The sequence below is a fragment of the Hyperolius riggenbachi genome, chromosome 5 (genome assembly GCF_040937935.1).
Source record: "Hyperolius riggenbachi isolate aHypRig1 chromosome 5, aHypRig1.pri, whole genome shotgun sequence".
Lineage (NCBI taxonomy): Eukaryota > Metazoa > Chordata > Amphibia > Anura > Hyperoliidae > Hyperolius > Hyperolius riggenbachi.
This window is the reverse complement of record NC_090650.1, coordinates 229,391,599-229,419,027: the sequence shown is the minus strand read 5'-3', so window position 1 is coordinate 229,419,027 and position 27,429 is coordinate 229,391,599. Positions and strand designations below refer to the sequence as shown.

The 27,429-nt window shown below is 48.1% G+C and overlaps 1 protein-coding gene across 1 annotated transcript in view; it reads right to left on the bottom strand.

The window, feature by feature from the left end:
* RETREG1 (reticulophagy regulator 1) overlaps nt 1–7,744 on the bottom strand; it is a 159,895-nt gene extending 152,151 nt beyond the window's left edge. Inside the window, exon 1 of the mRNA XM_068236722.1 lies at nt 7,506–7,744. Within this exon, the coding sequence (XP_068092823.1) occupies nt 7,506–7,654 (149 nt within the window). The 5' untranslated portion in view covers nt 7,655–7,744. The remainder of the gene's footprint in view (nt 1–7,505) is intronic.
* Nucleotides 7,745–27,429: the final 19,685 nt, after the last annotated feature.

The window sequence follows — 27,429 nt, the reverse complement described above, 5'->3', positions numbered from 1 at the left end:
CTTAGGTTTAGGCACCAACAGGGGGGTCTTAGGTTTAGGCACCACCAGGGGAGTCTTAGGTTTAGGCACCACCAGGGGGGTCTTAGGTTTAGGCACCACCAGGGGGGTCTTAGGTTTAGGCACCAACACGGGGGTCTAGGGGTTAGGGGTAGGTACAGGGAGGGTTACTTACTATGTTTATCGTTTAAAACCCTGCGCCCTTTTTTCCCAGCGCCCCTTTTTAATGTACTCCCACGGCAGGGTAGGGGGCGTGCACATAAACGTATTGGTCCGTTAAGAGGGATCAACTGGATGTTTTAAATTGGCATATGGGCAGGTAGTGGTTAAGGAACTTACATTTATTGTTCCATCCCCATACACACCTGACCGTATTGCCAATGACTGTTTCTGGGCCTCGCAGGTTCCACTTTTTCAAGGCACATTAAAGACTGTTTGTATTGTGGTGGAGAAGGTCGGAAGCCAGCATGTATAGTGAGCTGTCCTGATGGCCACCAATCCCCCCGTTCTCCTGTGTCCCCTCCTTTCTCATCTAAAGTCCCCCAGCGGCCTCTTCCAGATCACAGTAGTCGGCTCCACTGCACAAGTGCTGGCTTGCGCACATCTCTCAGCTGGCGTCCGTGGCTGGGAGCACTCTGTGCATGCACATAACATCACGATTACATAATACGCAAACGTAGAGCACTCCCTGTCGCAGTCGCACGCTGAGGGATGCGTGCAAGCCAGGCTAGCGACTGCGCAGTGAAGCCCGACTCTGGCGACCCGGAAGAGGCCGACGGGGGCTTTAGGTGAGAAAGGAGTGGGATACAGGAGAACGGGAGGAGCAGTGGCCATTAGGGCAGCTCAATATACATGTCAGGTACCCCCGTTTCTCCGAAGATTTTCGGTATGCTTGAAGATGGAGGTAGCCTGAATTTGATGCAGCAACCCATTTATCAAGAAAATGTAAATAATGTTGGAGGAGTAGCTAGGTAGTATTGTTGTATATAAACTATAACATGGGTGCAAAATGTTCTGAGCTCTTTTTTAGTTCAGTTTCTCTTTAACCTCCTTAGCGGTAACCCCGAACTGAGCTCGGGGTAAGCTGCCGCGGAGGATTTCTCAGGCCCTGCTGGGGCGATTTTCATAATTTTTTTTTTAAACACGCAGCAAGCACTTTGCTTGCTGCGTGTTCGGGTCGATGCACCGCTACCCGCCGCGATACAGGGCCCCCCTGCATACCCCTTGCGCAGCCTGGTCAATTGGCGCCAGGCTGCGCAATGGGGTGGATCGGGACTCCCTGTGACGTCACGATGTCGGTGACGTCACTCCGTTCGTCGCCATGGTGACGGGGGAAGCCCTGAAGGAAATCCAGTTTAGAACGGGATTTCCGTATGGGCTTGATCGCCGGCGGCGATAAGAGGGGTGGGAGGGAGGCCGCAGGGAGGGGGGAATCATGTAGCTAGCGCTAGGCTAGCTACATGATAAAAAAAAATTAGGCTAAAAAAACCTCCCGCGGCCGCGCAGCCGCAGAACAATAGACCGCCAGGGAGGTTAAGTGAAAGGGAACCATAAGTGAGAGGGATATGGAGAGAGACATATGTATTCCCTTTTAAACACTACCCAGTTTGAATGGCAGTCCTGCTGATCATTTGCTTCTAATACTTTTAGCTATAGACCCTGAACAAGCACACATATCAAATGTTTCTGACAGAAAAATTACAAGGTTAGCTGCATGCTTGTTTCAAGTGTGTGATTCAGACACTACTACAACCAAATAAAACAGCTGGACTGCCAGGCAACTGGTATTGTTTAAAAGGACATAAATATGGCAGCCTCTTTGTACCAGTACCTCTTGCTTCAGGTTCCCTTTAACCAGTAAACGACCACATCACGCCGATTGGAGTGGACGTGGCGGGTCCCCCAAGACTGTGTAAGGCCAATTGGCATCAAGTCCTGGCCTGGTCACTAGGGGAGTGTAAGCCTATGGTCCTGAAGTGGTTAAATGATACACGAGGTGACATGTGACATGATGAGATAGACATGGGTATGTACAGTGCCTAGCACACAGATAACTATGATGTGTTATTTTTTTTCCTTTCTCTGCCTGAAAGAGTTAATCATCATGTAAGTGGCAGTTCCTGTCTGAGTCAGGACTGAGTCAGACTACAGTGTGAACATCACTGTGACCCTCACTGATAAGAAATTACAACTATAAAACACGTTCCTAGCAGAAAATGGCTTCTGAGAGCAGGAAAGAGATAAAAAGGTTCAATAGTTCATAGATTATAGCTCTAGCTTACTTCAATGAATGTGTAATCGAACGAAAACAATAAAACTGTAAAAACTGAAAAAGTAGATTTAAATATAAAATAAAACTGTGGAATATCTTAAAAGGTCAGTTTTTGGAGAAGGAGGATAGATACAATTGTCTATTTCATTAGTTTATTTTCACCTCGAGTGTCCTTTAAAGAGAACCCGAGGTGGCATTGTATTACGTTAGTGGGGCACAGAGGCTGGTTGGGCACACTAACACCAGCCTCTGTTGCCCCATCGTGTGCCTCAAAGACCCCCCTGCTCGCCGCTATACTCCCCGCAGTGCTGGCGACACGCAGCGCGTCGCCAGCACAATGTTTGCCCTAGCGCTGTCTGTCAGCGCCGCTCCACCGCCTCCTCCGCATCGCCGCTACCCGCCCTCGTCCCTTCCCTCCAATCAGCGGGAGGGAAGGGACGAGGGCGGGTAGCGGCGATGCGGAGGAGGCGGGGGAGCGGCGCTGACAGACAGCGCTAGGGTAAACATTGTGCTGGCGACGCGCTGCGTGTCGCCAGCACTGCGGGGAGTATAGCGGCGAGCAGGGGGTCTTTGAGGCACACGATGGGGCAACAGAGGCTGGTGTTAGTGTGCCCAACCAGCCTCTGTGCCCCACTAACGTAATACAATGCCACCTCGGGTTCTCTTTAAGGCTACTTACGCAACGCATGGTGGTGCGGGAGAGGACGGTAGAGTGAGCCGCGTTAGGCGGCTCTATCCGCATAAGGTCTCCCAGGGTGGCGCTGATTGGCCGGCGGGACCACGTGATGCGGAGCGAGACACTCCACATCACGTGGTCCCGCCGGCCAATCAGCGGCCGCCAGTGCAGTGCATATTGAGTAGCCATCTCCCCGCCTCCTCTCCGCCCCCCACTGAGCATGTGCAAACAGTCTAACGCGGCTAAAGCCGCTAGAACGCACAGCATGCTGCACTTTCACTACAACGTGCAACGTTACATGTAACGCAACGTGGGCAGTGTGAACAGCCCCCTTGTGTTACATTGCTGTGCGTTGGGGGAGCGTTACAGGCTGCACTAACGTGCGCCTGTAACGTCCCTGTGTGGAAGCAGCCTAAAGTGTGATTACTTTTGTGAATAACATTTTTATTTAAATTGCTTTTTGAATACGGAATAAATATTTAAAGGTGCCACTGCCAATTACTTTTTCAGAAACAAAGCTCTTTTTCATGCAATGGTACCAATACATTTGTCCACATCTCTACATTAGTCATCAGAAATTTGTCAAGCCACCTTGCCAATAAATTTAGAAATGCATTCAAGTGAGATGGCTGTCTTTATAAGATGTCTGGAAGTTTTAATTTGATATTATTTGTTATGTAGCAGGCCTGAGTAGGGAATGTGTTTACTGTATCTTTGGGAAAAATGTCACTCTCTATTTATAAATCTATGAGCAGCTTGCCATTTTTGATTGGCATCGCTGTTGCAATATAACAGGATTGACTGGGAAACTATGACGGACGCTTCAGGTCCTCACGTTTCCAATACCATAATTTTAGACTGTATTGCACACTGCTTAATCCATTGTATACCTCACGTGTGCAGACAGTGAGGTTTTTTTTCCCCTCCCGGCGCTTACCTGCACGCTTTGTTTTTTTTGTAAAGTGCTTTTCAGAGCGATTTGTTTTTTCACTTCCTAATGCAAGTCTGGAAGTGAACTCTTTGACCGGAAAATAATAAATACAATGTATATAGTCTTAAAAGTGCTGGGGAAATTGCTATACAAAGTGCTTTTTCAAGCATTTTGCAATTTCCATATACCTTCCATTACAGGGACATTGCCCCAAAAATGGTACAGGCAGCGCCTTGTTGAGAGGAACGGAAACAAACTGCTCAGAAACTCTCTCATAGGGAATCATTGCACAAGCGCTTTTAGGGAGATTTTGAAAATCGCCGGCGCATAAAGGGACTCCGAGTAGTGCAGAAACTATGGAAAGATGCATATCATTTTAAAGCTCTCTTTCTCCTCTTTCCAATAATATATAAACTGCCGCCCTACGCCTTTCGCTATTTTCGCGATTGAAATTTCCGCGGCCGCGATTTCAATCACAAAAATAGAGAAAACTAAAAGGCGTAGGGCGACGATATAGGTGTCGCCAGAAAGAAGAGAAAGAGAGCTTTAAAATGATATCCATCTTTCCATAGTTACATTGTATTACACAGGGCGACTTTTTCCTAAAGTCAGTAGCTCCATTCTGCTGAATGGAGCTGCTGACACTGCGGGGAAAGTGTCGTCCTGTGTAATACAAGTAACTATGGAAAGATGGATATCATTTTAAACCTCTCTCCTCTTTCTGGCAACACCTAAATCGTCGCCTTACGCCTTTTAGTTTTCTCTATTTTTTTGATTGAAATCGCGGCCGCGGCAAATTCAATCGGGAAAATAGCGAAAACTAAAAGGCGTAGGGCGGCGGTTTATATATCATTGGAAAGAGGAGGAAGAGAGCTTTAAAATGATATGCATCTTTCCATTAGTTTCTGCACTGCTCGGAGTCCCTTTAAAAAAAACGTGTTACTGTGAACAAGCCCTCGAAGTCACATAAAAAGTTGAGCAGCCCTGGTTGACACTATGAGGCAATGTTCACCTTCATGCTGAAATCTATTGGACATCTGTCTGTAGTGTGTGAGCAGGCAATAGACGCCTTTCTGATACATTTATCAAGGATGGCACATGGCACATATCGATATGATGGCACATGGAGTAAAGATTGGCCACCTTAGAGTAAACGTAATGAGAAATTTAAATAAAAAGTCAAATACTTACTTATAAGGAAACTGAAGCGAGAGGGAAATGGAGACTGCCATATTTATTTCCTTTTAAAGGAAACCTAAACTGAGAAGTACAGTGGTGTGAAAAACTATTTGCCCCCTTGGATCTTGGCGTGATGTCTAGCTTTTGAGGTGCTTTTGGTCTACTTCTTTGTGTCAGATAGCTCCTATTTAAGTGATTTCTTGATTGAAACAGGTGTGGCAGTAATCAGGCCTGGGGGTGACTACAGAAATTGAACTCAGGTGTAATAAACCACCTTTAAGTTATTTTTTAACAAGGGGGGCAATCACTTTTTCACACAGGGCCATGTAGGTTTTGAGGGTTTTTTTCTCACTAAATAATAAAAACCATCATTTAAAACTGCATTTTGTGTTCAATTAGGTTATATTTGACTAATAGTTAACGTTTTTTGATGAGCAGAAACATTTAAGTGTGACAAACATGCAAAAGAATAAGAAATCAGGAAGGGGGCAAATAGTTTTTCACACCACTGTATATGAATTTTTCCATTTAAAATAATACCACTTGCCTGACTCTACTGCTGATCCTGTGTCTCTAATACTTTCAGCCACAGCCACTGAACTAGCATGTAGATCAGGTGCTCTGACTGAAGTCAAACTGGATGAGCTGCATGTTTTTTTCAGGTGTGTGATTCAGCCACTACTGCAGCCAGAGATAAGCAGGACTGACAAGCAACTGGTATTGTTTAAAAGGAAACATCCATATTCCTCTCAGTTAAGGTTCCCTTTAGGCAATACCAGTTGCCTGATCTTCTGCCTCTAATACTTTTAGCCATAGACCCTGAACAAGCATGCAGCATATCAGGTGTTTCTGCCATTATTGTCAGATCTGACAAGATTAGCTGCATGCTTGTTTCTGGTGTGATTCAGACACCAATGCAGCCAAATAGACTACCATGGTTGCCAGGCAACTGTTATTGTTTAAAAGTAAACAAATATGGCAGCCTCCATATCCCTCTCACTTCAGTTGTCCTTTAAAGTGTACCAGGACGATAAAAGAAAACAAATTTATACATACCTGGAGCTTCCTCCAGCCCGATGCGCACGGATCATTCCCACGCCGCCGTCCTCCGCTGCCTGCAGCTCCAGTATCGGGTCCCGTAACTTCAGCCAGTCGCGGCCAGTCTGACGCAAGAGAAGTGCGCTCTCTTCGTATCTTCCTAAGGCTGATCTGTAGGTTGAATAATCTCACTGGGACAGCACTGAGACGAGGACATGAAGGGAGGACCAGGATCCAGAATCTTCCCTCTTCTTGGGTGAGTATCTTAGGGCCAGTTCAGGCGGACGTGCAGAAAAGCATTTGGCAACATGAAATCGATTGAAAATCTGTGGAGCCGCTGCCACCTGCCCAGGTCTCCCATCTGTGCTGCCTCCAACAGCAGAACTCTCACCTGTCCCGTCAGCTTGTGTCCTCCGATATCTGGTTGCTTTTCTCTATGCCATGGGGCTTCACCTCCTTGTGTCTTCTTGCCTCCCTATTATGTGGCACAAGCTGTAGATCAAACACTAGAGGTCTGCTGTGTATGCTGCTGGCTCTAGTGTTTCAACTTCAGCTTGTGTCACATGACAGGGAGAGAAGACACTCTGCGTTCGTCATTGGCATATCGAACGCCGCTAGTGACGTGCTACCTATCGAGCAAAATTTTCCAACTCACTAAATTTTACGGATCAATCGATTGGCCAATGTCTGCATTAGCCATTCCTGGCATATTTGATACCAGTGATCAAATGTCACCTATCGACTGGTAAAATCGTCTAGTGTACGGCCAGCTTAGTGCTAATATTTCTGCACTCCCACAGTAGCTCCTGTTAATTCAGGAGGGTAAGGCAACCTTTTTGCCATGGCCAACACTAGGGAAGAGGACACCAAAGCACCAACCAGGACAATTAGGTGAGTATATGTTCACCTCTATAAACTTTTTAAACAAATCACTACTTGCCAACACTCCTCCTTGCCTCCTCAGGTTCTCTTTAGAAACCAACCTAATAGTACTAGTTTAGGCCTTTTAACCTCTCATGCTCCCCTAATCCACATAAAGTATGTAACAGTGCAGCATACACAACAGTCACACAGAGAGTAGAAGTGCAGCATTATTATCATGCTTGCCGAGAGGCCCCGTGATGTTCAGCTGTAGCTGCTGCGCTGACCAGCGCGGGGCACATTCAGCATGACATTGCGGAGACTCCCAGCCCCGCCAGCAGTTTATTAGCAGGCTCTCCCTGCCATATGACAGTACTGCAGGTGAGTGTGGGGAAATGACGGGTCACGTGTGTCAGTGCCAGGCACTCCGTCCCATCATACATAGAGCATGACACTGCAGGACGGGCACCGGGCGGCCAGGCATCAGCACAGCCATTCATTCAGCACAGCCCCGACACACCCGCACCCCTTGCTCGCCTGGCATCACCTACCAGAAGAGGGAGTGGCAACATATGAAGATGGCCAGGCTATGCAGAGGCCTCTGCCAGCTCAGGGTGTCTGACACTCGCTGCAGCTTGCTAGCCAGAGGGGACTGCTCCTCCCGGGCCTCCCTGTCACCGGGCGCCAGCATGGTGCTCATCGTGCTTCAGCCTCTGCTCGCCCTGTCACTCCCTTCTCTGAGGACACACTCCCCCTCATGGAGCCTGCAGGTGGGATCTCCTCTGCCCGCTGCCTGGAGGAGGCTGGCTCTAGGCTGCCCCCTACACGTCATATCGTGGCATATGCCTGCTACCAGCAGGGTCCATCAGTCGGGAAATAACCAGACCTGCTGCTGGGTATCAGTTTGCTCACATCACTGTCATATCAGTAAATCCTCACAACACTGTCATATCGATATCCTCACATCACTGTCATATCAGTACATCCTCACATCACTGTCATATCGGTATCCTCACATCACTGTTATATCAGTATATCCTCACATCACTGTCATATCGGTATCCTCACATCACTGTCATATCAGTATATCCTCACATCACTGTCATATCTGTATCCTCACATCACTGTTATATCAGTACATCCTCACATCACTGTCATATCAGTATCATTATATCACTGTAATATCAGTGTCATCACTTCACTGTATATCAGTATCCTCACATTACTGTCATATCAGTATATCCTCACATCACTGTCATATCAGTATATCCTCACATCACTGTCATATCAGTATCCTCACATCACTGTAATATTAGTATTCTCACATCACTGTCATATCAGGATCCTCATATCACTGTAATATTAGTGTCATCACTTCACTGTAGTATCAGTATCCTCACATCACTATCATATCAGTATCCTCACATCACTGTCATATCAGTATCCTCACATCACTGTCATATCAGTACATCCTCACATCACTGTCATATCAGTATATCCTCACATCACTGTCATATCGGTATCCTCACATCACTGTCATATCAGTATATCCTCACATCACTGTCATATCTGTATCCTCACATCACTGTCATATCAGTACATCCTCACATCACTGTCATATCAGTATCATCATATCACTGTAATATCAGTGTCATCACTTCACTGTATATCAGTATCCTCACATTACTGTCATATCAGTATATCCTCACATCACTGTCATATCAGTATATCCTCACATCACTGTCATATCAGTATCCTCACAGCACTGTAATATTAGTATCCTCACATCACTGTAATATTAGTATTCTCACATCACTGTCATATCAGTATCCTCACATCACTGTCATATCAGTATCATCACATCACTGTAATATTAGTATTCTCACATAACTGTAGTATCCGTATCCTCACATCACTGTCATATCAGTATCCTCACATCACTGTCATATCAGTATCCTCACATCACTGTCATATCAGTATATCCTCACATCACTGTCATATCAGTATCCTCATATCACTGTCATATCAGTATATCCTCACATCACTGTCATATCAGTATCATCATATCACTGTAATTTCAGTGTCATAACTTCACTGTATATCAGTATCCTCACATCACTGTCATATCAATATCCTCACAGGGCCGGTTCAAGTAACAATTGGGCCCTAGGGCAAAATTAACCTGGGGGCCCCCCAACAGACACCCCCCGACCAAAACGCGTCATTAGAGGCCCTTTGTTGCAGCCAAATTTCCCTCCTGGGCCCCTGAGCTGGCTGCTGACCCTCCCCCAATCGCCTCCCAATTTAACAGACTCTGTAGAGTCCCTGGGGAGCAACAGTTAAGATGGGAGAGGGACGCCTTGGGGGCCCCTACAGGCTCTGGGTCAATTGCCCATTTTTTCCTATGGTGGCTCCGGCCCTGTATCCTCATATCACTGTAATATCAGTATTCTCACATCACTGTAATATTAGTGTCATCACTTCACTGTAATATCAGTATCCTCACATCACTGTCATATCAGTATCCTCACATCACTCACCGTAATATTAGTATTCTCACATCACTGTCATATCAGTATCCTCACATCACTGTCATATCAGTATCATCACATCACTGTAATATTAGTATTTTCACATCACTGTCATATCAGTATTCTCACATCACTGTAATATTAGTGTCATCACTTCACTGTAATACCAGTATCCTCACATCACTGTAATATCAGTATCCTCCCATCACTGTAATATTAGTATTCTCACATTACTGTCATATCAGTATTCTCACATCACTGTAATATTAGTGTCATCACTTCACTTTAATATCAGTATCCTCACATCACTGTAATATCAGTGTCATCACTTCACTGTAATATTAGTATTCTCACATCACTGTCATATCAGTATTCTCACATCACTGTAATATTAGTGTCATCGCATCACTGTAATATCAGTATCCTCACATCACTGTAATATCAGTGTCATCACTTCATTGTAATATTAGTATTCTCACATCACTGTCATATCAGTATTCTCACATCACTGTAATATTAGTGTCATCACATCACTGTAATATCAGTATCCTCACATTACTGTAATACCAGTGTCATCACTTTACTGTAATATTAGTATCCTCACATCACTATCATATCAGTATTCTCACATCACTGTAATATCAATATGCTCACATCACTGTAATATCAGTATCCTCACATCACTAATATCAGCATCCTAACATCACTAATATCGGTATCCTCCACATTACTGTAATATCAATATCCTCACATCACTGTAATATCAGTATCCTCACATCACTAATATCAGTATCCTCACATCACTGTAATATCAGTATCCTCACATCGCTAATATCAGTATCCTCACATCACTGTAATATCAGTATCCTCACATTGCTAATATCACTATCCTCACATCACTGTAATATATATCGGTATCCTCACATCACTAATATCAGCATCCTAACATCACTAATATCGGCACCCTCACACACAGGCTATGATTAAGGACAGATAGTCCGAAACATGTTAGCTATCTAATGTTGCCTTGGCTGTTTATGGACAAGTCCATTCAATAAAGGTTGCTCCTTTTACAAGTGCGGACCCTCTCTCCTTTTTCCTGTGACCTCTTGGATTTGCTGGCCAGGTCGTGCACTGTCAGAGAAGCAGTGGGATGTAGCGGTGTTCACCCTGCCAAAAGTTCCGGTATCCTCACATCACTGTAATATCAATATCCTCACATAACTGTAATATCAGCATTCTCACATCACTGTAATATTAGTATTCTCACTACTGTAATACCAGTGTCATCACATCACTGTAATATCAGTATCCTCACATCACTGTAATATCAGTATCCTCACATCACTGTAATATCAGCATTCTCACATCACTGTAATATCAGTATCCTCACATCACTGTAATATCAGCATTCTCACATCACTGTAATATCAGTATCCTCACATCACTGTAATATCAGCATTCTCACATCACTGTAATATCAGCATCCTCACATCACTGTAATATCAGCATTCTCACATCACTGTAATATCAGTATCCTCACATCACTGTAATATCAGCATTCTCACATCATTGTAATATCAGCATCCTCACATCACTGTAATATCAGCATTCTCACATCACTGTAATATTAATATCCTCACATCACTGTAATATCAGTATCTTCAGATCACTGTAATATCAATATCCTCACATCACTGTAATATCAGTATCCTCACATCACTGTAATATCAGTATCCTCACATCACTAATATCAGCATCTTACCATCACTAATATCAGTATCCTCACATCACTGTAATATCAGCATTCTCACATCACTGTAATATTAGTATTCTCACTACTGTAATACCAGTGTCCCCACATCACTGTAATATCAGTATCCTCACATCACTGTAATATCAGCATTCTCACATCACTGTAATATCAGTATCCTCACATCACTGTAATATCAGCATTCTCACATCACTGTAATATCAGTATCTTCACATCACTGCAATATCAGTATCCTCACATCACTGTAATATCAGCATTCTCACATCACTGTAATATCAGCATTCCCACATCACTGTAATATCAGCATTCTCACATCACTGTAATATCAGTATCCTCACTAGTGATGTCGCGAACCTCCGATTTTCGGTTAGCGAACCTTCGCGGAAGGTTCGATTTGCGGAAAAGTTTGCGAACCGCAATAGACTTCAATGGGGAGGCAAACTTTGAAAAATAGAAAAAATTATGCTGGCCACAAAAGTGATGGAAAAGATGTTTCAAGTGGTCTAACACCTGGAGGGGGGCATGGCGGAGTGGGATACATGCCCAAAGTCCCGGGGAAAAATCTGGATTTGACAAAAAGCAGCGTTTTAAGGGCAGAAATCACATTGAATGCTAAATTGCAGGCCTAAAGTGCTTTAAAACATCTTGCATGTGTATACATCAATCAGGGAGTGTAGAGTTCTGCTTCACACTGACACACCAAACTCACTGTGTAACACACCACAAAACAGGTGTTTGCGTAGTGACGGCCGTGCTGGACTGGTGCGCACCGTGGCGAGAGTGTAAGCCGTGCCGGTTTTCAAGCCCATATGGTCGCCGGGCTGTGGTAGCTCAATGATAGAACATCAGTGACTGATCAAATTTGGTCTGACCACAATGAAGCAACGACCTTATTATCTTTTGTGTGCCAAAAAATTCAGGAATCCGCCTAGAGTCCTGGACCCTGTTGGTGGTGGCGGAGAAGGCAAGTGGCCTGCAGGCAGAGATGCTGTGTGTGGGGACTGACTTAGTCTTCGGTCGTGCAGTAGCCCTCCGTCATCCATGCCTCATTCATTTTGATAAAGGTCAGGTACTGAACACTGTCGTGACTTAGGCAACTTCTCTTCTCAGTGACAATGCCTCCAGCTGCACTGAAGGTCCTTTCTGACAGGACGCTTGCGGCAGGGCAAATGAGAAGTTGTATGGCAAATTGGGACAGCTCTGGCCACAGGTCAAGCCTGCGCAACCTGTAGTCCAAGGGTTCATCGTCGCTGCTCGCAGTGTCTACATCCACACTCAAGGCCAGGTAGTCGGCTACCTGCCAGTCCAGGCGTTGGTGGAGGGTGGATCCGGAAGGACTATGGCGAGGAGTTGGACTAAAGAATGTCCGCATGTCCGACATCACCCTGAGATCGCTGGAGCGTCCTGTCCTTACCTGCGTGGACTTGGGAGGAGGAGGGTTACTGCCAGTGGTACCTTGACTGCGTTGTGCTGCCGCATCACCCTTAAACGCATTGTAAAGCATCATTGACAGCTTGTTCTGCAAGTGCTGCATCCTTTCCGCCTTGTGTTGAGTTGGTAACTGGTCCGCCACTTTGTGCCTTTACCGAGGGTCTAGTAGCGTGGCCACCCAGTACAGGTCATTTGCCTTGAGTTTTTTGATACGGGGGTCCCTCAACAGGCTGGACAACATGAAAGAGGCCATCTGCACAAAGCTGGATGCAGACGTACTCTCCATCTTCTCTTGCTCTTCCTCAGTGACGGCACGCAACTCCTCTTCCGTCCCCCAGCCACGAACAATACCACGGGAACGTGGAGCAGCAGAAGCCCCCTGTGACGGCTGCCGCGGTTGTTCTTCTTCCGCCGCCTCTTCTTCCTCCACAGAAACACCTTCCTCATCATCGGAGTCTGACTCTTCTCCTTCCCCACACGACTACTCTTCTTCCTCCTCCTCCCCCCTCTGTGCTGCCGCAGGTGTTGAGGAAACCTCTGGTTCGGATGAAAATCGATCCCACGACTCCTCCTGCCGTAACTGTTCTCGTTCACGCACCTCCACAGCTGTATCCACCACTCTACGCACGGCACGATCCAGGAAGTAAGCGTGGGGGATCAAGTCGCTGATGGTGCCCTCAGCGCGACTCACCAGTTTGGTCACTTCCTCAAAGGGCTCCATGACCCTGCATGCATTTTGCATTAGTGTCCAGTTGTTGGGCCACAACATCCCCATCTTTCCAGATTGTGTCCTTGTACTGTAATTATACAGGTACTGGGTGACGGCTTTCTCCTGGTCTAGCAGGCGAGAGGACATGAGCAGGGTGGAATTCCAGCGAGTCGGGCTATCGCAAATTAGGCGTCTCACAGGCAAGTTGTTTCTACGCTGAATGTCCGCAAAGCGTGCCATGGCCGTGTAAGACCGCCTGAAATGCCCACACAACTTCCTGGCCTGCTTCAGGACTTCCTCTAAGCCTGGGTACTTGGACACAAATCTTTGCACGACCAGATTCAGCACATGTGCCATGCAGGGTACATGTGTCAGCTTTCCCAAATTCAACGCGGAAATGAGGTTACTGCCGTTGTCACACACCACGTTGCCGATCTCCAGCTTGTGCGGGGTCAGCCATTGCTGCACCTGTTTGTTAAGAGCAGCCAGGAGAGCTGCTCCAGTGTGACTCTCCGCTTTGAGGCAAGACATGTCTAAGACTGTGTGACACCGTCGTACCTGGTATGCAGCATAGGCCCTGGGGTGCGGGGGCTGTGTAGCTGGAGAGGAGATCGCGGCACCAGCCAAGGAGGAGGAGGAGGATGACGACAGCGAAGAGGATATAGCAGGCGGAGAGGAGGTGGCAGGAGGCCTGCCTGCAAGCCGTGGAGGTGTGACAAGTCGTTCCGCTGCGCAGCCACGTACTCCCTGCTTGCTGCCATCGGTCACCAGGTTGACCCAATGGGCTGTGTACGTAATGTAGCGGCCCTGCCCGTGCTTGGCAGACCAGGCATCTGTGGTCAGGTGGACCCTTGACCCAACACTCTTCGCAATAGATGACACCACTTGCCTCTCAACTGCACAGTACAGTTTGGGTATGGCCTTTTGTGAAAAATAATTGCGGCCTGGTATCTTCCACTGCGGTGTACCAATGGCCACAAACTTACGAAAGGCTCTGACTCCACCAGCTTGTATGGTAATAGCTGGAGAACTAATAGTTCCGCCACGCCAGCTGTCAGACGCCGGGCAAGAGGGTGACTGGCAGACATTTGCTTCTTGCGCTCAAATACTTCCTTTACGGACAGCTGGGTACTGCTGTGGGCAGAGGAGAAGGAACCGCTTAAGGGCAGAGACGGTGTGGAGGAGGGTGGCTGTGAAGGTGCAAGGGAGAAAGCGGATGAAGATGATGCACCGGAAGGAGGAAGAGGAGAAGGAGGGTGTCTTGTCTTTTGAGGGGTGCTGCTTTTCCTCAGGTGTTCTTGGCATAGCTGTTTGTGCCTTTTCTCCAGGTGCCTTCGTAATGCACTTGTCCCTACGTGAGAGTTGGCCTTTCCACGGCTCAATTTTTGGAGGCAGAGAGAACATATGGCTTTGTTCCGATCTGAGACACACATGTTAAAAAATTTCCAAACCGCTGAGTCCCCCTGGGGTGATGGCGCTACGGTGGCATCAGCAGCTGACGTTGAAGGGCATGTTGGCTGGGTGTCCATAGCTGGCGATACATGGCACCGGACACTGCCCCCAGCTGGTTCTGAGGACAAGCTCCCTCTGCTTCTATCATGGAGTCGTCTCCTCCTACTCCTCTCTGACTCCCCCTCTGAACTGTCCCCCTGGTCATCTCCTTTACTTGGAACATACGTGGCATCCGTATAATCGTCATCATAATCCTCCTGCTAAGCTTCGCTTTCCTCAGACACCTCCATAACTGCACCAACTTCAGGTGGTGCATCATCCCCCTCCTCACACGTTACGTCCATACTATCGCCACCTAACTCAGACGTATGAGGTGGTGTACCTGCGCCTTCTTGTTGTTGTTGCAGTAGTGGCTGTGAATCAGTGATTTCACCACCACCAAATAACTCCTGTGAGCTGTCAAATGCAGCGGATGTGGTGCTTGTACTAGCGCTGGTGGCACTGGCTGTGGGAGATGAGGTGTTCTGTGTTAAATAGTCAAGCACGTCCTGATCTTGGGAAGTGATGGCACGTGCCTTCTTCTGAGCACTGTATTTTGGGCCAGGTCCGCACGAAATCACAGCAACACCACCTCGCACAGACCATGCCGGTGCCAGGTGGCCTTCCTCTGGGTCTGCCTCTACCTCTTCCTCTACCTGGTTTTTCCATTTTGTCCATCTCGGGGGGATGCTAGGTATATGCAGTGAGGTGGGTTCACTGAACAGTAAAGGTAGTTATATGCAGTGAGGTGTGTTCACTGAACAATAAAGGTAGTTATATGCAGTGAGGTGGGTTCACTTAACACAACAGGTAGTTATATGCAGTGAGGTGGGTTCACTTAACAATAAAGGTAGTTATATGCAGTGAGGTTAATTCACTGAACAGTAAAGGTAGTTATATGCAGTGAGGTGGGTTCACTGAACAATAAAGGTAGTTATATGCAGTGAGGTGGGTTCACTCAACACAACAGGTAGTTAGATGCAGTGAGGTGGGTTCACTGAACAGTAAAGGTAGTTATATATGCAGTGAGCTGGATTCACTCAACACAACAAGTAGTTATATGCAGTGAGGTGGGTTCACTCAACACAATAGGTAGTTAGATGCAGTGAGGTTGGTTCACTGAACAGTAAAGGTAGTTATATGCAGTGAGCTGGGTTCACTCAACACAACAGGTAGTTATATGCAGTGAGGTGGGTTCACTCAACACAACAGGTAGTTAGATGCACTGAGCTGGGTTCACTCAACACAACAGGTAGTTATATGCAGTGAGCTGGGTTCACTCAACACAACAGGTAGTTAGATGCACTGAGCTGGGTTCACTCAACACAACAGGTAGTTATATGCAGTGAGGTGGGTTCACTCAACATAACAGGTAGTTATATGCAGTGAGGTGGGTTCACCCAACAATAAAGGTAGTTATATGCAATGAGGTGGGTTCACTCAACACAACAGGTAGGTAGATGCAGTGAGGTGGGTTCACTGAACAGTAAAGGTAGTTATATATGCAGTGAGCTGGGTTCACTCAACACAACAGGCAGTTAGATGCAGTGAGGTTGGTTCACTGAACAGTAAAGGTAGTTAGATGCAGTGAGCTGGGTTCACTCAACACAACAGGTAGTTAGATGCAGTGAGCTGGGTTCACTCAAACTATAATATCAGTATCCTCACATCACTGTTATATCAGTATCCTCACATCACTTTAATATCAGTATCATCACATCTGTGTAATACCAGTATCATCACATCACTGTAATATCAGTATCCTCACATTAGTGGTGCTCAAATACCCCTTTTCAAAATTCGAGTTTGGTCGAATTCGAATAGTAAATTATTCGAGGTCAGTCGAATATTCGAGTCGAATAAATTTTACTATTCGATTCGACCTCGGACTTCGAGCTCACTATTCGAGTCGGTATTCGAGCTCATTATTCGAGCTGACTATTCGAATTGGCCTTAAATAGCTTCCTACACTTGTTTTGAGGGTGAATGATGCAAGAAACATCTTTTTTTCCAAGTAACAACAGCAAGTGATTATGTGGGGATGTTCCTTTAAAAAAAAAAAGGTGAAAAGAGAAGTTGTGTCCAGAATTTTGTTCAGTACTGTATATACTTCTTCTTCTTATTCTTCTTCTTTATCTTCTATATCTTTTTCTTCTTCTTCTATATCTTCTTCTTCTATATCTTCTTCTTCTATATCTTCTTCTTCTTTTATATTGTCTTCTTCTTCTTCATCTTCTTCATCTTCTTCATCATCATCTTCTTCTTCTTCATCTTCTTTTTCTTCATCTTCTTCATCTTCTTCATCTTCTTCTTCTTCATCATCTTCTTCATCTTCTTCATCTTCTTCTTCATCTTCTTTTTCATCTTCTTCATCTTCTTCTTCATCTTCTTCTTCTTCATCTTCTTCATCTTCTTCTTCATCTTCTTCATCTTCTTCATCTTCATCTTCTTCTTCTTCTCCTTCTTCTTCTTCTTCTTCTTCTTCTTCATCTTCTTCTTCTTCATCTTCTTCATCTTCTTCTATATCGTCTTCTTCTTCACTTATTTCTCTTTTCAATTTTTTTTTTAAAGAAATGCAGCTATTTTTGAGCGTAACAAATAGCTGGTGGCGCACGCATGTTGGAAGCGCCATTGTATGTGCTCCCTGGCAGTGGAAACACACAGACAGCAGGAGGTAAATTCAGCAGCAGGAGGAGGAGGATGAGTGTGTGGCAGCAGGCAGTCAATGAGGCAGGCAGCGTGACATAATAGCCCTGGTACCTAGCGGTGATACCAGGGCTGTAAATAAACACAGCAGGCAGGAGGTCCCAGACAGCGGTCGTGCAGCCCACATTGTGTCCAATACACAACTGGGACAACACAGTTTTCAACCCGGGCACCTCAGAAAAATTAAACCTTTTTTTTTGTAATGGTTTTGTAGTTTTGGTTTTACAACCAATTACACAGATATAGCTATTTTTTGACGTAATAGCTGGTGGCAGAGTGGCAGCAGAAGGTAAATCTGTGTACCCTGGCGTTGGGAAACACAGACAGACAGCAGCAGCAGGAGGAATGGAGGAGTAATTATGTGAGCAGCTATTGTTTGACGTAATAGCTGGTGGCAGAGTGGCAGCAGAAGCTAATTCTGTGTACCCTGGCAGTGGGAAACACAGACAGACAGCAGCATCAGCAGGAGGAATGGAGGAGTAGTGTGAGTGTGGCAGCAGGTAGGCAGCGTGACATAATAGCCCTGGTACCTAGCGGTGATACCAGGCCGTAAATAAACACAACAGGAGGTCCCAGACAGCGGTCGTGCAGCCCACATCGTGTCCAATACACAACTGGGACAACACAGTTTTCAACCCGGGCACCTCAGAAAAATTAAACCTTTTTTTTTGTAATGGTTTTGTAGTTTTGGTTTTACAACCAATTACACAGATATAGCTATTTTTTGACGTAATAGCTGGTGGCAGAGTGGCAGCAGAAGGTAAATCTGTGTACCCTGGCGTTGGGAAACACAGACAGACAGCAGCAGCAGCAGGAGGAATGGAGGAGTAATTATGTGTGCAGCTATTGTTTGACGTAATAGCTGGTGGCAGACTGGCAGCAGAAGCTAATTCTGTGTACCCTGGCAGTGGGAAACACAGACAGACAGCAGCAGCAGGAGGAATGGAGGAGTAGTGTGAGTGTGGCAGCAGGCAGGCAGCGTGACATAATAGCCCTGGTACCTAGCGATGATACCAGGCCGTAAATAAACACAACAGGAGGTCCCAGACAGCGGTCGTGCAGCCCACATCGTGTCCAATACACAACTGGGACAACACAGTTTTCAACCCGGGCACCTCAGAAAAATTAAACCTTTTTTTTTTTTTAATGTTTTTTTGGTTCTGTTTGTAAAACAAATTACACAGATATATAGCTATTGTTTGACGTAATAGCTGGTGGCAGAGTGGCAGCAGAAGGTAAATCTGTGTACCCTGGCAGTAGGAAACACAGACAGACAGCAGAAGGGCAGTACACAGCAGCCCACTGTAGGTGTAAAATGTGTGGCTGCAGGCGAAGTAATAGTCAAAGTGAACCAGGCTGGCTTAGTGAGCAGGAGCCAGGAGGTGGTAAAGGGTGGTAGGGCACATTAACGATGGTTCTTAGCCAGTTCATGTCCCCCTCTCGCCGACAACAGGGGCCAGGAACTCGCCTTCCACCCACGCCTGGTTCATCTTGAGAAACGTCAGTCTGTCCACAGACTTGTGAGACAGACGTGAGCGTTTCTCGGTGACCACGCCACCAGCTGCACTGAAGCAGCGCTCGGACAGCACGCTGGAAGGGGGGCAGGACAGCACTTCCAGGGCGTACTGCGCCAGCTTGCTCCAGATCTCCAGGCGCTTGACCCAATACTCCATGGGATCAACAGGGGCATCGCTGTCAAGCCCGCTGTAGGACCCCATGTAGTCAGCCACCATGCGGGTCAGGCGCTGGCTGTTACCGGTGGAGGATGCTGCTGCATGCACCTCCTCTCTAGTCACTGCTGCCGGAGCCTCTACAGTCCTGTAGAGCTCGTGGCTGAGAGACAGCAGGTCTGTAGGGCGCTTGTTGCTGGATGCAGGCACCTGCTGCTGCCTCTGTGCTGGCTGCTGGACAGTGGGGGTGGAAGGCTGGGGGAAGGCTTCCTCCAAGCGCTCAACAAGGGCCTGCTGCAAGCTCCTTATTTGTTGCGCTGGGTCTCCTCCTGCAGGCGGCAGGAACTGGCTCAACTTCCCCTTGAGGCGTGGGTCCAACATCATGCTGATCCACATGTCCTCCCTCTGCTTCATCTGGATCACCCTGGGGTCCCTGCGCAGGCACGTCAGCATGTGCGCTGCCATTGGGAAGAGGCGGGCCACGTCTGCTGGCACATCGACGGCAGTGCTGCTGTCCTCATCCTCCTCCTCTGCCTCGTCAGCCTCATCCTCTCTCCACATCCGCACCAACTCAGCTGCACTGTGCTGCTCCCCCTCATCAGCAGCAAGGTCAGGGACCTCCACCAAGTCCTCCTCCTCCTCCCCCTCAGAGGTGGACTGTGCAGCTGCTTGCCACTCCTGCTGGTCCAAGGCTGCCGCTCCCTGTTCCAGCAAAGCATCGAGGGCCCTGTTCAGCAGACAAACCAGGGGCACCCACTCGCACACCATAGCATGGTCCCTGCTCACCATGTTAGTGGCCTGCAGAAAGGGAGCCAGCACTAAGCACACCTGCTGCATGTGCCTCCAGTCATCATCGGGGACGATGGACGGGATGTTGCTGGTCTTGTCCCTTCTCTGAGCGGCGGAAACAGTGGCCAGGGCAAGGTACTGTTTGACAGCGCGCTTCTGTTCAACCAGACGCTCCAACATCGCCAGGGTGGAGTTCCAGCGAGTCGGAACGTCAAGGATCAGCCGATGGCGTGGCAGATCCAGCTCCTTTTGCACGTCTTCCAGGCTCGCACAGGCTGCAGCCGAGCGCCGGAAGTGACGCACAACGTTCCTTGCCGTTTCCAGCAGTTCGCCCATCCCCTGGTAGGTGCGCAAGAACTTCTGCACCACCAGGTTCAGCACGTGGGCAAGACAGGGGATGTGGGTCAGGTTTCCCCTGTCTATTGCGGCAACCAGATTGGCCCCATTGTCGGCCACCACCTCTCCGACTCTGAGGCCTCTGGGGGTCAGCCAAATCCTCTCCTGCTCCTGGAGTTTGGCCAACACATGGGTTGCCGTCAGCTTGGTCTTCCCGAGGCTGACCAAGTGCAGCAGCGCTTGGCAGTGGCGGGCCTTCACGCTGCTGCTGAGGCGGGGGGTTTGGCCAGGTGTGCCGGAGGATGGCAGAGGATCGGAGGAACCTGCTGCAGTTCCCCTGACCCTGCGGGGTGGCACCACCCACTGTGTTGCTGCTGCTGCTGTGCCCGCTGCTGCTCTCCCATCCTCACCCCCTTCCACCAAGCTGACCCAGTGGACAGTGAAGGACAGGTAGCGGCCTGTCCCGAAGCGGCTGCTCCAGGAGTCCATGGTGACGTGGACCCTTTCACCAACCGCGTGCTCCAGCCCTCGCTCCACATTGGCCATCACAAAGCGGTGCAGTGCAGGAATGGCCTTGCGGGCAAAGAAGTGTCTGCTGGGGAGCTGCCAGTCTGGGGCTGCGCAAGCAAGCAGCGCACGAGTGTCGCTCCCCTCCTGCACGAGCGTGTACGGCAGGAGTTGGGAGCACATGGCCCGTGCCAGCAAGCCGTTCAGCTGCCGCACGCGACGGCTGCTGGGAGGCAGAGCCCTAACCACCCCCTGGAAGGACTCGCTCAAAAGGCTCTGGCGTGGCCTTTTGCTGGCACGGGAATCAGCAGACACAGCGGAGGAGGCCACTGAGGACTGGCTGCCAGAACAGGCCTCAGTGTCGGCGGCAGGAGTTGCAGAGGGGGGAGGAGCAGTGCGTTTCCGCACTCCTGCTGGTGCTGCTGGAGGAGCAGGAGGGCGGGTGGCTGCTGTTGCTGCTGCTGCTGCAGCTGAAGGCTGTGCAGTGATGGGTGTGGTGCCACTGCCAGCACCAGATGCCTTCAGCCTCTGGAACTCCTCATGCTGGTGGAAATGTTTCGCAGCAAGGTGGTTGATGAGCGAGCTGGTGCTGAACTTTAAGGGGTCTGCACCTCTGCTCAACTTCCGCTGACAGTGGTTGCAAGTGGCGTACTTGCTGTACACAGTGGGCATGGTGAAAAATCGCCAGATTGGTGACAGAAACATCCCCCTACGGCATGGAAGCGCTGCTGCCGCCTGTCTCCCTGTGGTGGTTGGGGGGGGGGGGGGGGGGGGGCTTGGGTGCGGCTGGTGGTGGTACTGGCAGATGCTGCTGCTGCTGCTGCTGAGCCTGAGACACCAGCAGGCTGTGGGACCTGCCTACTGCTGCCAATGCTTGCAATGATGCGCCTCCTTGCAAGGCCCACAAGCGCATCCTCCTCCTCCTCCTCAGAGCTGCTGAGGACGACATCCCCTGGAGGTGGTGGCACCCAGTCTCTGTCTGTCACCGGGTCATCATCATCCTCCCCCTCCTGAAACATGTCCTGCTGGGATGATGACCCCCCCAAACTCCTCTCCTGATGCATGGATGGGCTGCTTGACTGTGGCCACAGTCTTGCTGTCCAATCCCTCATCCCCCAAAGTGCCCATCAGCATCTCCTCCTCCAAATCGCCAACAACAGCAGACAATACCCTGATGGTGCCTGGGGTAAAAATACTGCTGAGTGACAGGTCGCCAACTTGTGACGGTGAACTGGCCTCCTCCCCAGACTCTGCTGGGCGGCTGCTGCGAACAGGGGTGGTGGTGGTGGTGAGGGTGGAGGCCTCGGATGCAGAGCTGATGGCGGGCTGCTCATCCTCCGTCATGAGTTGCACCACAGTGTCTGCATGCTTTTCCTCAATGGGACGTTTCCGACCCGGCTGGAGGAAAATCGGAGCAGGTGCTACACGCTGCTGCTGCTGTGTCTCTGCAGCGTGAGTTGCAGATGCTCCTGCTGGGCGGCGCCCAAGGCGTCCACGGCCAGTGGCTATGGGAGGAATGTTAGCCACTGACGCTGCTGCTGCGGAACTGTGCATGGTGGCGCGGCCGCGGCCTGCCACAATGCTGCTCCCTCTCCTCCTGATTCCCTTGCTGCCCTTCCCCTTGCCCAAACCGCGCTGGCTGCCACTTCCAGACATCTTCGATGTTTTGGGCGTAAAGACAAAAGTTTTTTAAAAGGGCGGGTTAAAAGTGGGGTACTTTAATGGAGTGGGTTGGTGGGTGAGGTGACTGAGTGAGTGTCCCTAGTACAGTAAGTAAGTAGTAACAGTCAGGAAGTACAACTAGAAGTTACAATAATCAGTAGTAATCACAAGTAAATTTAGTGTGTGTACACTACAGACAGTGAGTGCACGCACGCGCAAACACGCGCAGGAGCTAGCCTATGAACAGTGACTGAGTGAGTGTCCCTACTACAGTAAGTAAGTAGTAAGAGTCAGGAAGTACAACTAGAAATTACAATAATCAATCAGTAATCAGAAGGAAATAGAGTGTGTGTAGTGTGTACACACTACACAGACAGTGAGTGCACACACACACGCAGGAGCTAGCCTATGAACAGTGACTGAGTGTCCTAGACTCCTATAGTACAGTAAGAGTAAGTAGTAACAGTAAGTACAACTAATTACAATAATCAATCAGTAATCAGAAGGAAATACCCTGATGGTGCCTGGGGTAAAAATACTGCTGAGTGACAGGTCGCCAACTTGTGACGGTGAACTGGCCTCCTCCCCAGACTCTGCTGGGCGGCTGCTGCGAACAGGGGTGGTGGTGGTGGTGAGGGTGGAGGCCTCGGATGCAGAGCTGATGGCGGGCTGCTCATCCTCCGTCATGAGTTGCACCACAGTGTCTGCATGCTTTTCCTCAATGGGACGTTTCCGACCCGGCTGGAGGAAAATCGGAGCAGGTGCTACACGCTGCTGCTGCTGTGTCTCTGCAGCGTGAGTTGCAGATGCTCCTGCTGGGCGGCGCCCAAGGCGTCCACGGCCAGTGGCTATGGGAGGAATGTTAGCCACTGACGCTGCTGCTGCGGAACTGTGCATGGTGGCGCGGCCGCGGCCTGCCACAATGCTGCTCCCTCTCCTCCTGATTCCCTTGCTGCCCTTCCCCTTGCCCAAACCGCGCTGGCTGCCACTTCCAGACATCTTCGATGTTTTGGGCGTAAAGACAAAAGTTTTTTAAAAGGGCGGGTTAAAAGTGGGGTACTTTAATGGAGTGGGTTGGTGGGTGAGGTGACTGAGTGAGTGTCCCTAGTACAGTAAGTAAGTAGTAACAGTCAGGAAGTACAACTAGAAGTTACAATAATCAGTAGTAATCACAAGTAAATTTAGTGTGTGTACACTACAGACAGTGAGTGCACGCACGCGCAAACACGCGCAGGAGCTAGCCTATGAACAGTGACTGAGTGAGTGTCCCTACTACAGTAAGTAAGTAGTAAGAGTCAGGAAGTACAACTAGAAATTACAATAATCAATCAGTAATCAGAAGGAAATAGAGTGTGTGTAGTGTGTACACACTACACAGACAGTGAGTGCACACACACACGCAGGAGCTAGCCTATGAACAGTGACTGAGTGTCCTAGACTCCTATAGTACAGTAAGAGTAAGTAGTAACAGTAAGTACAACTAATTACAATAATCAATCAGTAATCAGAAGGAAATAGAGTGTGTGTGTACAGTACACAGACAGTGAGTGCACACACGCAGGAGCTAGTAGCCTATGAACAGTGACTGAGTGTCCTAGACTCCTATAGTACAGTAAGAGTAAGTAGTAACAGTAAGTACAACTAATCACAATAATCAATCAGTAATCAGAAGGAAATAGAGTGTGTGTGTACACTACAGTACACAGACAGTGAGTGAGTGCACACACGCAGGAGCTAGTAGCCTATGAACAGTGACTGAGTGTCCTAGACTCCTATAGTACAGTAAGAGTAAGTAGTAACAGTAAGTACAACTAATTACAATAATCAATCAGTAATCAGAAGGAAATAGAGTGTGTGTGTACACTACAGTACACAGACAGTGAGTGAGTGCACACACGCAGGAGCTAGTAGCCTATGAACAGTGACTGAGTGTCCTAGACTCCTAGTACAGTAAGAGTAAGTAGTAACAGTAAGTACAACTAATTACAATAATCAATCAGTAATCAGAAGGAAATAGAGTGTGTGTGTACAAGACAGTGAGTGCACACACGCAGGAGCTAGTAGCCTTAGCCTTAGCCTATGAACAGTGACAGTGAGTGTCCTAGTACAGTATAACTACAATACTAAATACAGAATCAATCAGTAGTAAAGGACAGCAGAAATACTGGTATAGATGAGAGAAATATACTAACAGAGGACAGGAGAGAACAGCTGCCCACACAGGCAGGCCCTGAGGCCTAAAGCTGTAAGCTTGCCTGCAGCAGCTGTCTCTGTCTATGTAACACAAAAGCTACTAACTAAAATACAATGTCTATCTAACTAACAACAATATAGGTGTGTATAGGAGGTGTATGTGAGCAAAAACGCTAGGTAAATGACCACAATAGAGCTCTTGCTAAGCCAAAGCACAAAGGAGCAACTCTCTCTCTATGCAAGTCTCAGGCAAGGACGGAGAAACCTAACATGGCGGCCGCTATTTATAGGGTAGGGGCTGGCCAGGGTCCCCCTCTGTGATTGGCTGCCGTCAGAGGGCCTGGGAGCCCTCTGATTGGCTCTAAGGACATCAATCTGGGCTATGACGCTATTCGAGCTCGGTACCCGAGCTCGAATAGCGCCGTTTGCTCGAATAGTGAATGGGCTATTCGCGTTTACTCGAATAGCCCATTCGAATAGCTGCAGCTATTCGGAGCTCGAATACCGAGCTCGAATAGCTGAAAAAGAGCTCGAATATTCGAGCTACTCGAATATTCGAGCTCTGCTGAGCACCACTGCCTCACATCACTGTAATATCAGCACTCTCACATCACTGTAATATCAGTATCCTCACACCACTGTAATATCAGTATCCTCACACCACTGTAATATCAGTATCCTCACATCACTGTTATATCAGTATCCTCACATCACTTTAATATCAGTATCATCACATCTCTGTAATACCAGTATCGTCACATCACCAGGGCCAGGCAGAGGCTGGGGAGGCCCTGTCTTCTAGATGTATGTTATGCCTCTTAACACTCTTTTACAAACTTCTTGAGTAATGTAAAAATAATGTTGTTGGCAGATCATGAAAAATGGTATCAGTGAAACTAGGTGCAGGCGGCTCCTGGACAAATCGGGCACTGCCAATGTCTTCCATAAAAAAATATTGGCAAGCTCTCGCCAAAACGGAAAATTGGGCCCATTGCACTGTTTTTCCTTCTTTAGCGTAGTTTGAGTGCCCACGATATTTGCCTTAAATTTCTTTATTCCCCCTTTTTTTCAGCGTATTGGGGAGGTTGGAGCATGTCAAGGGTTAGGTATCAGGACTGGGGTTTGTGCGGCAGGGGGGTAGGGCCTCGTTCACATCAGGGACGTTTCTGTGCGCTTTTCACAGCGCATTGCCCTGTGCGTTCAGCAAGGTATTGATTTTTCCATGTAACTAGATGTAGCTGGTTCACATGAGCAGCGTTACCAAAACGTAGTGTTGCATGCATTTCTGTGCGCTGAGCTGTAAAGCGCACATCAATGCAAGTGAATAGGTGCGCTTTTTTAGCACATAGAAGAGCGTACAAACGCATAGAAGCGCATGCGTTTTTTACCCCTAATTAGAGAAAAAAATAAATTTACATACAAAAACAAAGTTTTATTGACAACTGCTGCTGCTACAGTAAGCAAAACGTGCTTTAAAGAAGCGCAGCGCAACGCACAGAAACGCGCACTAAAGCACGCACAAGCGCATGGGTTTTTTACCATGCGCTTTAGCAAGTTTTTCAGCGCAGCAGATGTGAACGAGGCAGGCATCAGGACCAGTGGGGGGGGGGGGTTAAGTGTTAGCAGAGGCGGCGTCAGGGGGCTTGCCAGTGCTGTAGCACCCACTAGCTATCCAAAAGCATCGACAGAGCACCTCCATGAAGTGTGGGGCAACCAGCACATGGAGAAAAGAGGGCCAGCAGCCATCTGTGAGTAGGGAGAGACAGCCAGCCTAGAGAGAGAGCGTCACTCGCCTCCAGTGCCAAAGCTCCCTCTTCATCATCAGCCGTCGCTGTGTATCTGTCTCTGCAGCTGGCGTCTCTCATATGTGACTCCCTGGCACATTACTACGAGCAGTTTCCCTGCACCAGATTTTCCCTGGTGCCCACAATTCACATACGCATGAAAAATACAACAGAAGAACAACAGTGGTTTCCAAGCATTCCCAGAACCCGTCTGAGTGGGATACTATATGTTGTTACTACTTACATAGGAGGTGGTGTAAGATTTCAGGGTATAACATCTAGGGGTAGCCTTTAGCATGTGTCCCCATGCAGTGTGGTACAGAGACATACAGCGCCACAAACATGTGAAATGGGACATAGAAGTCCTCCTAACAAAGATACTAAAGATCAAGCATCATCCAGTGTTCAGTGCTGAAAAAAGATTGAACTAAATCCATGCAAAATCTAAGAGCACAAGCTGTAAAAAAAGTAGTGCAGCTAATGCTGATGAGGAAACGGGTGGTGTTGTTAGTGTGTCCATAATAGAGGAAAAACAAGGATCAACAAAGAACAACTTAGTTAACATGTTGCCAAAAGTATACAGCAGTGGTCAGTGCCGGTTTTCTCATGAAGCAGGGTGAAACATTTGCATCAGGCGCAGAGATTGCAGGGGCAGCATTTTTGTACTGTGATTACACTAATAACCTGCAGTCAGAGTAGGAGGAGAAGTGAGAGGAGAGCGAGGTGAAGAGGTCATTATTGGGGAAAAGCAGCTTGTTGTGCTGTGTGAGGAGTCTGACAGTGAGTGAGGAAGGGGAGGCAGGAGAGCAGCAGAAGGGAGGAAGTGGCATTGCTGGCCTGACTGAGGAGGAATGGAGTGGCTGAGGATGAGCAATTTGCTTGTCACAGACTT